Genomic DNA, 14,455 nt, shown 5'->3' with positions numbered 1-14,455 from the left:
CACAAAAAATGTACTTCCAATCAACTAATTGAATATTTTGCAGAATTAGGTACAAAATCTTACCAAAACTCATTATATAGGATCAAATCATGAAATAAAAATTCAATAAATCGTGTTATTTTCCTCTATCAAACTTCGCAAACAACGTGCTTGCAATTTATGTGTTAAGACAGTCAAATTCGTGTTCAATATCTTCCAGTTTCTACATATAGATTCCGTGAAAGATTAAGGAAGGACTGAAATGAAAATTTCATGACATTTTTTAGAGAAACTATAGCGTTAATAGATTCTTTTACTTTAGATACCTCATTTTGTAAATGAGTTGGTATTAGTTTTGTTACCATAAAATGATTATTAATATTTGTATAATTTATATTCACACATCGAACCCTAATAAGGGTTCTTGTAATTATTTTAAGCAATGCAGCAAAAGACAAAGCATACCTTCTAAGCTACTACAGCTACTTGAATAATAAAGGTTTCAGCTAAACTAAATAAAATAAAAAGTTTTGCATAATAAATTCAAGAAAGCAAAAAAATGATTTAATATTACTAGAAACATTTCTTAATCTTAATCTAAACATCAACTTTCTTAGAATTCTTGTATTCTTCATCAATCTTTCTTAGCCATTCTTCTTCTTCTTCGTCTGTATCAATGATGTTTTTAATTAAATTTTTATTGTCATCAAACATCAAAATAGCTCCGTCTACACAATCGAAAGCACTAATATATTCCCCTTCCTTTAAACTCTTTACCATATAAGGTCCTTCTAATTCGTAACCCAATTTTCTGTAATAATTTCTAGTACCAACACCTGAGATGACTGCTATTTTAATGGAATTATGCTCTTTAATTGCTATTTCTTCCGCCCAATTCATAAGAAGAGTCCCATAGCCCTGGTGTTGGAATTTTTTCTCGTCTCTACCACTTACTGGAACTACACTACCATAAACATGGAGTTCTCTAATTATGGAGCAACCTCCAAGCAGTTCAGGTCGATATGTCATTTCAGCAGAACACTTTCTAAGCCTAAAATAAAAAAAGTTTTTACTAGATCTTTAGAAATGATTATAATACAATATCGAAGGTAATAATACCTGAGTAATCCCACAAGGATGTCTTGAGCAGGGTCTTCATAACTCAAAAAAGTCTCCCAGCCCCCATTAGCCATATAATCTCTTCTTACTGATTCAACATCATTAGGTCTGACTTTTTCGTGAATTTCAGTAATGCCAACCTCTCTGGTTCTCACATCTCTACATTTCAAACCAAGATCTTTCATTCTGTTTAATGCCAATTCTCTCAAATTACCATGTTCCACACCAGAACTGAAATATTCGAATTACACACTTTCAAGTAATAAGATTTCATTATATCACAAATACAATTTTTTTTTAAATACTATACTGACCTCACTAATGGCATAGGTATATCCCTTTGTACTCTATAAACTCGAGTCCATGGTGGTACCAAAGCTAAAATTTTTGCTATCAAATCAACAAGTACTGAGGGTGGGTAACTCTTGTATCGACCCGTTTTCCAAAGTTCGTATAAACCAGTTCCTCTAATGACTAATGTGGGATAAATTTTGAGACCGTCTGCTCGAAAAGCTGGGTTTTCAAAAAATTCCTATAAATTAAGAATATTCAACAAGTCACAGGAATATCAATGCAAAATCATGAACTGACTCAATTCCAATCTACCATTGTAAATATCAAAAGTGTTGCAATAAATTATAAATAACTTTTCCGTTTTATTCTTCAAGTGGTACTCTATTTTTCTTTAATGTAAAGGCACAGGTCCAGTGCACAAAAATAATTTAACTTTTCAAAAATTAAATTGAAATAAACATTTAAAGTATTTGTACCTCAATGCATTGGCAATAAAGTATATTCTGAAAAATAAATAAAAAGAAATTCCTGAAACAAATAATAATTTTAAATTTAAAAAAATTAAAATAAACAACTAAAATCCTTTATATTAAAGGCTTACATAATTCCCCACTTTCAGCTATTAATATCTAAATCTATTATACATTATCTCAGCTGTTGTATTTATATTACAAACATAATTTGTTTTCTTCATTTCTGATGATTTGTGGCTCTTTTAAAGTCATGTCTATTAACATTATTTTTAAATACCTCAAAAGAAAAAAGCCTTCGTAGATATATCTGGTCATTTGGGAGGCCACCACATGAAGAAATAAGGAATAAACAATTCCTCACATATACCTTTCCTCTACTCTGGTAAATTGGAGGTGGAGAGCAATAAAACAGTTGAGTTTATTATAATTTATCAAATATATAATAATGGTTTAGTAAAGCTTACAGTGGTAGATTGTAATTAAGTTTGTTGAAGATTTTACATTGATATTCTTATGCCCCATAAAAATTTCCAATACTATATATAACTATTTCAACAGTATTATTTATAAACTCACAATGAATTGTTCAATGTCTCTCTCGAGATCAACATTGGGTAAATCTGGCATCATATGAGCTACAACTTTAAATCCTGCATCTTTAGCAAGATTAAATGTGCCACAAACAGCTCTTACTGTGTGTCCTCTATTTGTATCCAAGGCTACGTCTTCATAAACAGATTGCACTCCTGCAAGAATTAATATTGAAACAGTAACATAAGACAAATTAACATGATAAAAATGTCTAAAGGGCTGATTATGATTTCATGCTCAAAAAGCGTGTATACATGTAATAAACTCTTCAGGGTGCGATTTCAAAATTATATTAGCTTATAGCAGCACTATAATATTTTGCTAAGGAAGGAGCCAATAAAGATTATTTTTTTAATGTTTATTTCATAACAAGCAGAATGTGCAATTGTATAGGTTATTTTGTTGACTTGGTGGCTATAATAAGAAGAAACCTCTATGTCTGGATGAAACATCTCCAGTGAGAAGATCTCCTCCATGCAATATTTTTTTTTTGGATAAATATGGAATTCTCTGCCAGATTACACAAATTTCGTTATTAAACTGTATAGCAATATTTTGATTTTCCAAATGCTATGTTTATAGCATTTAACATGGTAGTACTGTTCTTTGCAAAGTAATTCAAAAAAATGCCTATGAGAAATAATTATCCTTAAAATGGACTTCTTCAAGAATATTGCTACAGTAATATAAGACGTTTCAACTGAATAAAAATTTCCAAAGGGGTGATTCTAAGCAATTTCCAAAAATATATTTTCCTGTGAAAGAAAAATCTTACTGTTGCTGATTAGTAGAGTAGAGTAATATGTAAAACAATATCCCAGTTCTTTCTTTTATTCAATATATAGGTTATTAACTTGAGAACTCACCAATTTCAAGTCTGGTACAGCCATATTTAAGCATATCTGATAAATGTTTTTCTAAACAATAATCAGGTCTGGTTTCAATAGTAATCCCAATACATTTAGTGTTACTTCTTTCGGAATAAATAACAGCTTCCTCTACTGAGCTACTCTTGTGACCAGACAGAGCATCATGAAGGTTTCTAATAAAATAATCTCTATAATCTTCAGGTAAACTCATAAATGTACCTCCCATGACTATAAATTCAACTTTATCAACAGAATGTCCTAATTGCTTGAGTTGCTCTACTCTATGTTTAGTTTGTAGAAAAGGATCGTATCTAGCTCTAATAGCTCTCATAGAAGTAGGTTCATACCCAGTGTAACTTTGGGTTGAATACTCAAAGTCAGAATCTGGTCCACCTGGACAATAGACACAAATATTACCAGTTAAATTTATATGAGGACAACGATGAGGTTTACACATTACAGCTACTACTGCGATCTAAAAAATATTTCAAAATTAAAAACAAACTGAACAAAATGATTTCATAGTTTACCCCACTAGCAGTTCTAATGGGTTTTGCCAATAATTTTGGAACTAATATTTTTTTATAATCTATTGGTACAGCTGCTATTATATCCACTAGCCGAGGAGCAGTTTCTAAATTATATTTTGAAGCTATTCTATTTTTTAACGAATTTAGATTCACATCTTTTCTATTTTGATGTGCTTTAATGAGTTCTTGCACCACCTCAGCAACTGTTATAACTTTTCGTTCCTCGACCGTAAGATGACCAAATTCTACAATAATTTTATAAAGATTATGAAGTATTCATTATTGAGTAATGAAATTGTTACCGTTCTTTTTCTTTCCCATATTTATCGTCTTGAATAATTGATGAAGTCCACAGGATAATGCTAAATTACAAACAAATCATATATACATGTAGGTTAGGAAAATATGTCAAATGTTTAACATTTCTTCTTTATTCTAATCAGCCTCTAATTCTAATAAATGAATTCCATTATTTTTGGAATTTGTTGTAAATTACAATTAACACTATTTTTAACTATAAATCTTTCGTAATTGAAGTAATTAAAAATAAAATAAGTTTTCGAATATGGTAAAGCTGAACTTTTTCTAAAAAAATCTTATAACTTCACGCTATTCAGCATTGAATCGACTTGGTTTCAATTGAAACTAAATGTTAGAATTTTTGAAAAATAAACTTGATTTTCCAAGAACACGTTTTCTATAATAAAATTTGAGTAACTTTCAATATGAGCATCTATTAACTAGTAGAGAAATTATTATTTCAACAAGGAATAAATTACATATTTCTATAGTTTTAGTTTAAAATTTCATCACGTCTATTGCAGCGCCGAGTGTCTTCGTTGTTTTTGCATTTTTTGATTTTCTCAGTCAGCAAATGGCGTCGTAGAGTGAGGATGCACGAGTTTTTTTTCAATCTTGACTGAATTTTGTCGTAAACTTGAAAACATAAAAATTTTTAGTGAAAAAAATATTAATGGGTATGTTTGATAGTGTAAAATTGTTTAGTGAAGTTTCAGAAAAGAGAGATTCGGGTTGAATCGAAAAATCATTAAAGGAGTAAAATAAAAATATAAACAATGAACGAAGAAGTCGAAGCTAAAGAAGAGAAATTGATTCCTATGTGGCCCCCGATGGAAAGTGGCACTAGTCCAGGGCCCCAATCACACGTTATTATGCCTATACCAACTACACCACAAGGGGCCCCACTAAACCAAGGTTTGGAGTATGAACTTCCATTTGAACTACAACATCAAGGTAAATATTTTTCTCCCCTTAATACATATTTTTAATTATCGAAAATTCTACAATGAACTGAAATTAAAGCTCATAAATAAAATAAAATTTGGAACATCTGAATGGAAAAATTATTTAATAATCTGTAGTGAATACTTTTGTTATTATTGCCATTGAAATATTTTCCCTTGCCATCCAATAATTAAATTTTTATTTAGGTTGGAAAAAGTTTTGGTCAAAAAGGGAGAACCGCCCATACTTTTGGAATAAAATTACTGGAGAAAGTCTTTGGGAGATGCCCGTTTTAAAACCACAGTTTGATCCTATCACAGATCCTTTAGGAATTTGCGCTCCACCACCTCCCCATCCAACTCCTCTACCTTTAGTTCACATGGCTCCACCTGCAGCAGTTCCAATAGTGAAACGTAGAGCTTCAGAGGAGATAGGACCACAAGCTAAAAAACTAGTTTTAGCTGGTCCTTGGGACTTGGATGTACCAACAAATGTAATTATAATAGGTATGTGACATTTTTTGTTTGGTTTAAAGTTCTTAATATTTAAAATGAATTTGCTTACAGAACGTGCCCCTTGTTCATACATGCATTCACATCCAGAAATAGAAGCTTACAGATGTAGTTTATTATCTAAATTACGCCAAAGCTATCAAGAAGTGTGTCACTCTAGGGAATCAATTGATGCTCCTAAGGATTCTTTCAATAGGTGGCTAATGGAAAGAAAAGTTATAGATACTGGTATGTTGATGAAGAATTGAATAACCTATATCTAAATGATTGTTACATTTTTTTGCTAAACAAAACTGAAATACTGATTATTATCTAGGATATGATCCATTACTTCCCAGCAACTGTTATCCGGAGATCTCCCTTTCCATGTATAAAGAAATTATGAATGATATACCTATTAAATTAGTAAGGCCAAAGTTCACAGGAGATGCTCGAAAACAGTTATCAAGGTAATTGTTTATGATAATTTTTGAATCCATTCTGAATCGAGCTATTGACAGAACCACAATCCACTTTCCCATATTCTTTAAAGAACAAATAGAATTATATATCTGCTTGTCTTCTTACCTCAAATAGACAACACTTATTCCATAGTCTGTTCTAGTAAGATACTCATCACATTTGTAACAATTTAATATATTTTACTCGAAAGCTGGTCCGTATTGTGAAGATTTAGTTTTAAGCTTCATCATACATTGACTAAGCTTGCATAATCTCAAGGTAGGTGATATTGTTAAAAGATCGAATTTTTTCAAAAAAATTGTTTACATAATTAACCCAAATAAAATTCTTATCCAAATGTATCTCAGTTAATAATACATTAATTTTGTGTTGAAAACATCATGTAATGAGTCTATTTTGGATTGGATTTTATATTTATTATTTTTAAAAATAAATATTTACATAGAAATGAAAAATGTTGATTAACCTTTTGTTTTGGTAAAGGTATGCAGAAGCTGCAAAGAAAATTATGGAATCTCGAAACGCCGAAGCAGAAAGTCGAAAAGTTGTTAAGTGGAATGTGGATGAAACTTTTCAGTGGTTAAGGAAAACAGTTGGAGCAACTTATGATGACTTTCAAGACAGATTGGCTCATTTGAAACAACAATGTCAGCCTCATTTAACAGAGACAGTAAGATACCAATATTATATCAAAAAGAGAAAAAAAATGGGTAATTCTATCTTTTAGGATACAACTGTCCTATGACCTTGCTTTAAAATATGACATTTTTGGGGTCATTTTGAGCATGTACAAGGATATATTTATGTATTTTTTTTTTCGTTCAAATTCTCATATTTTCAATTTTTCATAATGTACGATCTTATGCTTTTATATAATCAGTCTCTGTTCCCTTCGGTCTAGTGAGTACAAAACTAACTTAACCTATAATTTATTGGTTCTATCTTTTAGGATACAACTCCCCTATAACCTTGAGCTTGAAATCTGTCATTTCTGAAGGCATTCTGAGCATGTTCAGATTGCTCGTCGGTATCCATACATATCCATGTACCCTAAAAGATTGAATTTCCAAAAGTTGTATACATAATGTCAATATATTTCCTTGCAAATTGAAAAATCATTAACTTCAATTTTCTCCAGGTGAAATCTTCTGTCGAAGGTATCTGCTTGAAGATGTACAATTTATCAGTCGAATATGCTAAGAAAATCAGGGAGAAATCCAATGCATTGTTAAAAGAGCATGGGATGGAATTACCTCCACACATGACGATGCACACAACTCGAAAAGTTTGGTGTTACCCCGTGCAATTTGCTATTGGCTGCCCTAGACTGCCAGTTGTTGATTATTTACCAGATAGAGACCAGGTGGTATTGAGATACCAAGGAGATACTTTAGCCATTAATAGTAGCCATTTAAATAAATTGGTAAGAAAAACGTATGAATTTTTCTCATTCTTCTAATTAGTATCTAAAGTTTTGTTTCATTAATATTTCAACATCTTCTCAATTGTTATTTTTCTATCTATTATTTTACAATCACTTTCATATCACAGCTTGGAACTAAATATAAGTAGAATTCGTTGTACTGGAAATAGTTTTGTTCCATATATATTGTTTTTCAAATATTCTTCTATTACATAGCTCCCAAATTATTAGATCTCAGTAAGTCCTCAAGGTATTCCAAGGTCTGCGGGATCGACACGCCGGTAAATAATAAACTTACATCAAAGGAGATTAAAATTTCCCCATGTTCAATTTTCGAATGTAAGTGTAGCTTAAATAGATACAAAGTGGCTGTAAGGAACTGCCACAGTGGCAGTTTACAGCCACAGTTTACATTTTAGTAGAATTAATATAGTGTAATTATGTTCAATTGGAACTTTTATTATATTTTTTTTTAAATTGCAACTTCAATTTTGAAGTGTATAAATTTTAGTTTGGCATCCCATATTCATAATGTAATATGTATATTTTAAATAAGGACTAGAATTTCCTTATTTCAACATTCCTTTTATCAGAAATTTTTCATTTTAGGAACATCTCTACAGGCACAGTTGTTTTGATGACCGAAAGTTCGATTTATTTATACCCAGAGTATGGGTAGTATTGAAAAGGTACGCAACTTTTCTTGGAGTAAATCCTTCTCCCAATACTGCCAATTCTGATGTACAAGATGCGCAGCAAAGTTTACCTGTTACAGTTTTCGAATGCCTGAATAGGGCTTTTGGTGTAACGTTTGAATGCTTTGCATCACCTTTGAATTGTTACTTCAAACAATACTGTTCGGCGTTTGCAGACTGTGATTCATATTTTGGAAGCAGGGGGTTAGTACACATTTAAAAATATATTTTAAAATATTGATATTAGAAGAATTTTATATTTCATTTTTATTAAATGAAAGTTTTACAGGTTTGTCTTATTATTTTTAGATCTTTTCTAAAATTAAAAGCAGTGTCAGGTTCATTTGAAGCGAATCCACCGTATTGCGAGGAATTGATGGAGGCCTCAATTGACCATATGGAAAGGTTACTTAGTGATAGCTCTGAACCATTGAGTTTTATTGTGTTAATGCCTGACTACAGAGAGCCTACGCCTGCAGCTCTAACTAGGCTCGAAACCAGTCAATTTAAAAAGAGACAAGTCACTGTGCCCGCATATGAACATGAATTTAGACATGGCTTTCAACATGTGCTCAGCAAGTAAGTCATCTTTTGTGAGTCACAACTTATAGAATGTGATTGAATGTAACGAATCTACTTTGATTTTACGTCGGCAATTATTGTCTCAGAAATATTTAATTAAACTCAAAACCATCAGGACAAACACGATAAATAGTGATAAATCTAAGACGAGGGATGGAGTTGGATATAAAGTATAAATTCAGAATACAAGTTAGTCAAATTAAAAAGATGGGGGTTTGATTTTATCTGACTCTAGATCAGCACTGTGTGCCATAAAAAAGACTCATCTCGAAAGAATGAAATGTCCTATTTTATATGACATCAAAACTACATTATTAAATTTGAGTATGACATTCATTTGGGTTATATGACATTGGAATACATGGTACATTCAGTACTTAATGGACTTTTTTGTAACATATATATATATATATATATATATATATATATATATATATATATATATATATATATGATTAATTTAATAAAAGATAAAATATACATATCCTAGCAGAAACACTGGGATACCTCTTAACAATCCTCAAATAACACCTATTTTCAAATTTATCCTACCTTACTCTCACCCCTGAACTGTATTTTTACTCAGCAAATATACCTAGAATAAAGACTGGTCATGAGAGATAATACCCCGCCCATCTTGCCAAATTGGATATTATACAATCATCAACCTGTGCTTGCTTTGATAATTCTTGTACTGATCTCAATCACATTTTTTTTGGATGCACATGTCACATCGATGAAACAAACAATTCGTTACAGTCACTTGTTGAACAAAACTACTCCTTACCTCTAAACCTCACACATTTTTTGAGCATAGATAACTGACATATTTTAGATCTATTAGAAAATTTTATCAAGGGTATTGAAATTAATATTTAAATAGTATCATTGAAAAATTCTGTGGCTGATGGACTTGCTTCCTAGCCATTTTCTTTCACACACACACACACACACACACACATACCATGCCACACTACACACACACTTATTTGAGTCTAGCAATGAATTTGTTTTGTATAAAATTTTTTCTAGATTTTGATATTATTTCAATTTTTTAGGTCTGAATTAAACGTGCGTTCTGTCCATGCAACTGTAATAGTTTGGCTTCAAAATCCCGCTGGCCACCAACGTTGGGAACCTTCAGAAGATAGAGTACAAGCTCTTTTAGAGGCTTTCAGGCCTGGAAGGGAACGCGAACGTGATAGACAAGAACTTTTGAGTCCTACACGACAGGGTAATGCTTCGGATAGTAAAGATGTCGTGGTGCACTGATATTTTTTATATTTATTGTATTTTGGTGTTTTGTTACAAAGTAAAAGGAAAAGCTTCATTGAGCTAATGCGGAGTTTAGGATAGGTTGTGCAAATGATGTGGATAAATGTATAATTTTTTATGTAACTGTATTGCATAAAAAAATATACTCCTATTGGGTGCATTAGTTATCGCTTTACAAAGGAAAAATTACTGAAATATGTGCAATTGGCTGTTGAGACACAATATACAAAATTATTTTTAATTATGGTTACAAAACGGTATGTTGACAAAAATAACTACTGTCCAATTTGACCAATGTAGATATACTTCCTTTAACTCATACTTTCATATGTCAAGAACAGTCAGTATAATTATTGTATGAATTTTTAATGATAAATGACAAACTATTAAAAACATTACCATCATTGGTACCAGAATCAGATGCAGAGTTGATCAAACAAAGATGTATTTTTATAAACCATCCCTGTTATATGTAGTTTATTTATAAATGAAAGTTTTCTTTTCCAACTTGTTCACTAATAATAATGTTATTTTTGCAAAAACTTCAATGTAATAAGTATATTTATTAGGTTTTTAGATCTTTTAGTACATATACTTGACTCATCCGTAATACTAATTTTGAGGCTAGAAAAATCCTTTTGGAAATATGGTTAGACCAAATTTCAAGAAAAAGTATTCCAAATATTGCTTACCACAGAATTTCAGTTTAATCTTATTATTTGGAATATCTTCAACAAATTCCTAATCTGCGATATAATTTGGATTTAACCTTATATTTGGTAGATCATGTATGCATAATAAAACTTTGACTCATTGTCCGTTTATCCAAGATCTTTTTTCTAGAATACAATGTTTACTTTACCATAAACGATAGGGTAATTTCAATTATACACAACTTTTATATAGTTGTTACCTTTCAGTATACAATAAACATATTGAATATAATTTATGTACAAAATTCTGTCAAAAAGATTTAAATCGACAATCCACTTACAATGTTCATAATATCTTCTTGGGAAACAAACACTATAGCAAGCAAGGGTTGATCTTACTAAAAGATGTGGAAGTAGATGTCACATAATAATCAATTACGATTACTAATGCTCTGATTGAACCCTTTGAGTACTGAATTATTTGTAGATTTTTACGCACATATAACGGATTTAATTGGTTGTTATATGGATTAATATGTAAGAGTAATACATTTTATTTGGAATACACTTATATTGTTGATGTAAATATATTTTTGAAGAATATTTCAATTACAAAATGTAAATAAATATATAAATGGAACAAAATAGAAATTGGCGCAAATAAGGGTTTGCAGCGAAACATAATACCCTTCCCTATGGACTCAAAAAGTTTCTAGTGCTCTGGAACTTTGTGTGGAAAAGAACTGATGAGACCTCTTTTAAAAGCAATATAGGAAAATTGGATTTAACAGTAAAGGGGATGTAATAAACAGATACAAAAGTGTAGAGAAAGTTTGATATCAAAAATAAATGTGAGTGGATAGAAAAATTGGCTAGTATATATCTTTTATAAATTATTAAGACATATTTACATTAGAAACTAATAAAAAAAGAATCTGTAAAGGATGAAAATGTATTGATAAATTTTGATACCACCAAAATTATTGTTAGCTCTTTGTTAACAATGATTTTAGTTCTGCAGCTTTATTTAGATTATTTTGTCACATTTTTAATGTGAATTCGTGTGAAAATTATTTAGTACAATGCATCACTCAATCTTTGAGTACCTGAAAGTTATACATTTTTTCTTAATTTCAAACTAACCTTAGAAGATAACGTAGGAATTGAATATAAATAATAATTTTTGGTAGGAATCGGAATTAATTAGACTTTTTAACGTTTCATAACAAAATAAACTTTACGTATATGAATTGTTAGGTAATAATGATAGCTAAAACTAGGTTCATTGTCTTAAAAGTAGGAATAATCAATGCTTTGCTGTTAAAGCATGTATAATGCTTCCATTCCATTATCCCGAATATATGAAGTTCGTTGAACCAATTGTGTTGCTGTTTACATAAGTCAAACATCATAATATATGGGAGATAGATCAAAAAACCATCTATATGAAAAAAAGTACAAACAGCATTAACTAAAAAATGACAAAAACTATGTATTTAATTATAATAGTAGAAACAGAATCGAATACAAAAAAAATAAGATGTTAATTGTAAAAAATACTTGAGTAAAATATATAATTATGTCTTTTAGATTCTTCTTAGTATATGATAACCTAAATTAAACCTTAAAAAATATTTCAGTTTTCAATATTAAATTATATTAATGAAATCCAAAAGGATATTTCTACAAAAAAACATATACTAATTGAATTAGACCTAAAATTTACAAAAATATATTTGTAAATTGAAATATTGTAAAAACAATTTTCCGTCAATTTAATCAACAATTAAATTCCGTCTAAGGGATTACAAAAATCTGATCAACTATGTATTTAGCATGATGTGGATTTGCTAACGAATTGGATATTAATGTTGGAACTGTACCATTGCAAAATATCATTTAAAAATATGTAGTTAACTAAAAATGGATTGATTATTATTAAAAAAAATCTTCATCAAAAGTCAAGATCAAAAGTCTTAATGGGCCAGAAACCCCCCAACCCCACAAAAATTTCCCAAAGGTACCATAAGAGGAGGGGTTTCTGTTTTTCTGAAACTTTGTTCAATGGTAGTTCAAAGGTAGCTGATTGAAAGTTTCTATGGACTCGAAACCTTAATACCCCCAAACCCCATAAAAACTACCCTTGAAGTGTCCGTAGGTACTCTGGTTGAAAGGGAATTAGTTTTGGTCAATTGTTCTGAAACATGGCACAATGATAGATGAAGATGTAATCCAGATTTTTCTCACCTCACATAGGAAATCTTAGAGAACCTTTCAGTTGATGTGTATTAATTAGGATTAGCTTCAGCTACGCTCAAGATAATAATGCAAGAGATGAAGACAGTTATCAATATGATCAAAAACTAGTTGAACCAGGATTGATGCGAATCATACTCTATTCAAGATTTTATAGGAGGACTAAATATCAGCTGTGGATACCGTATGCAGCAGAACCTGGAGATGAAGAGGTAGATGTCGAAGATGAAAAAATATTTAGTTGTTACTACTGGGGCAAGAACTCTGAGGATTGTGCTCACGTAACAACAACGTGACTTATCAAACAACAGTCCTTCTTAAGTAAATAGAAAACGCACGAATGCTTGAGGAAGGTTAGCCTTTCCTTAAGTGGTTGGCACTATTTGATCTTTCTTCAATTAACTGGACTGCTACACCTTGCCTTAAGTGGCAGAAAATTTTCAACCTTACCTTAAATGATCGGGACTATTTCATCTTGCCTAAATTGACTGATAAATGTTTATGAAGTAACTTATGCAAACCCGAAAACCACCCAACCCCACCAAAACGACTCCTAAAGAGTCCAGGGAGGTGTTTCGGTCAGTTTTTCTTAAACTTGACACAATGATAGTTCAAAGCAAACTGATTAAAAATCTCCATGGGCTCGAAACCCCAACTTCATCAAAACTACCCTTGAAGTGTCCGATGCAATTTAATGAGCTTGTCTCAAACTATCATTGTGGCAAGTTTCTGAAAAACTGGCCACTCATGGTACCCTTGAACTCTTCACGGGTAGTTTTGGAAAGTTGGTGGTTTTGGGGTTTTGTGTTTATTGAAACTTTTAATTAACTTGCTTTGAATAATTTTTGTGCTAAGTTTCAGAACAATTAACCAAAATCAATTTCCTTTTGCCCAGGGAACCTTTTGACACTTCAGTGGTAGTTTTGACTGGGTTGTATGGGCAAGGTCTTTTGGATTTTTATCATCATCTCTGCAATTGACCAATTTGTTTGGATATTTATACTCTTAAAATGTTTACTTGTCACAAAGAAAACTGAAAGTAATAATAATCACTTAGGTGCAATATATGAAAAAAAATTCTATAATTATTTAGTTAAAAGAGAAGAGTCAAATTTTTTCAACAATTTCTGTGTTTATGAAGAAAACTTGTATATATAGTAAAGTATTTTTTATCTAGTTTACCTAAAGTGGGGTTTATACGCTTTCTATTGATATCCGTGTTTTGTCTTTTCTTTTCGAATACCTTTTTATTTTACCCCACCAATATTTCTACCCTTAATCATTGTGCACCAACTTTGGGATTATGTAGTATTTACATTCATCTGAAAATTATATGAAAATTCTTCAGTTGCTGGTTCTTAATTGAATTAAATGGTTCTTAAAACAGTATTTTCCTCTTAACTGTGAATGTGAGTTTACTTAATTGTACTTCAACATATTTATCTATCAATTAAATAAATTTCTTCATATTTGCCCAGTTGAATTTTTTCTGTTCCA

The 14,455-nt window shown here is 30.8% G+C and overlaps 2 protein-coding genes across 2 annotated transcripts; one reads left to right on the top strand and one right to left on the bottom strand.

Moving 5' to 3' along the window:
• Nucleotides 1–507: 507 nt before the first annotated feature.
• On the bottom strand, nucleotides 508–4,655 carry LOC130900956 (elongator complex protein 3). Its single transcript, XM_057811978.1, has 7 exons — nucleotides 4,158–4,655; nucleotides 3,856–4,100; nucleotides 3,323–3,800; nucleotides 2,442–2,611; nucleotides 1,413–1,630; nucleotides 1,099–1,329; nucleotides 508–1,030 (listed from the first exon to the last, which is right to left on the bottom strand). The coding sequence occupies exons 1-7, from the start codon at nucleotides 4,174–4,176 to the stop codon at nucleotides 577–579; spliced, it is 1,815 nt and encodes a 604-aa protein (XP_057667961.1). The 5' UTR covers nucleotides 4,177–4,655; the 3' UTR covers nucleotides 508–576.
• Nucleotides 4,656–4,693: 38 nt separating this feature from the next.
• LOC130900955 (mRNA (2'-O-methyladenosine-N(6)-)-methyltransferase) lies at nucleotides 4,694–14,021 on the top strand. Its single transcript, XM_057811977.1, has 9 exons — nucleotides 4,694–5,109; nucleotides 5,307–5,606; nucleotides 5,667–5,840; nucleotides 5,929–6,061; nucleotides 6,558–6,744; nucleotides 7,213–7,497; nucleotides 8,107–8,396; nucleotides 8,502–8,771; nucleotides 9,833–14,021. The coding sequence occupies exons 1-9, from the start codon at nucleotides 4,932–4,934 to the stop codon at nucleotides 10,044–10,046; spliced, it is 2,031 nt and encodes a 676-aa protein (XP_057667960.1). The 5' UTR covers nucleotides 4,694–4,931; the 3' UTR covers nucleotides 10,047–14,021.
• Nucleotides 14,022–14,455: the final 434 nt, after the last annotated feature.

Source organism: Diorhabda carinulata, chromosome X, assembly GCF_026250575.1.
Source record: "Diorhabda carinulata isolate Delta chromosome X, icDioCari1.1, whole genome shotgun sequence".
Taxonomy (NCBI): Eukaryota; Metazoa; Arthropoda; class Insecta; order Coleoptera; family Chrysomelidae; genus Diorhabda; species Diorhabda carinulata.
Note: the sequence above shows the minus strand (reverse complement) of the source record. Positions and strands in the feature narration are given on the sequence as shown.

Excerpts from the sequence above, each read along its gene's own strand:
- LOC130900956 (XM_057811978.1), bottom strand. Across the intron at positions 3,801-3,855 it reads CCATTAGAACTGCTAGTGGG|ATCGCAGTAGTAGCTGTAAT; the intron begins GTAAACTATGAA and ends AATATTTTTTAG. Across the intron at positions 1,631-2,441 it reads GAGACATTGAACAATTCATT|GAATTTTTTGAAAACCCAGC; the intron begins GTGAGTTTATAA and ends CTTAATTTATAG.
- LOC130900955 (XM_057811977.1), top strand. The coding sequence starts at position 4,932 with ATGAACGAAGAAGTCGAAGCTAAAGAAGAGAAATTGATTCCTATGTGG. Across the intron at positions 5,841-5,928 it reads AAGAAAAGTTATAGATACTG|GATATGATCCATTACTTCCC; the intron begins GTATGTTGATGA and ends ATTATTATCTAG. Across the intron at positions 8,397-8,501 it reads TCATATTTTGGAAGCAGGGG|ATCTTTTCTAAAATTAAAAG; the intron begins GTTAGTACACAT and ends TATTATTTTTAG.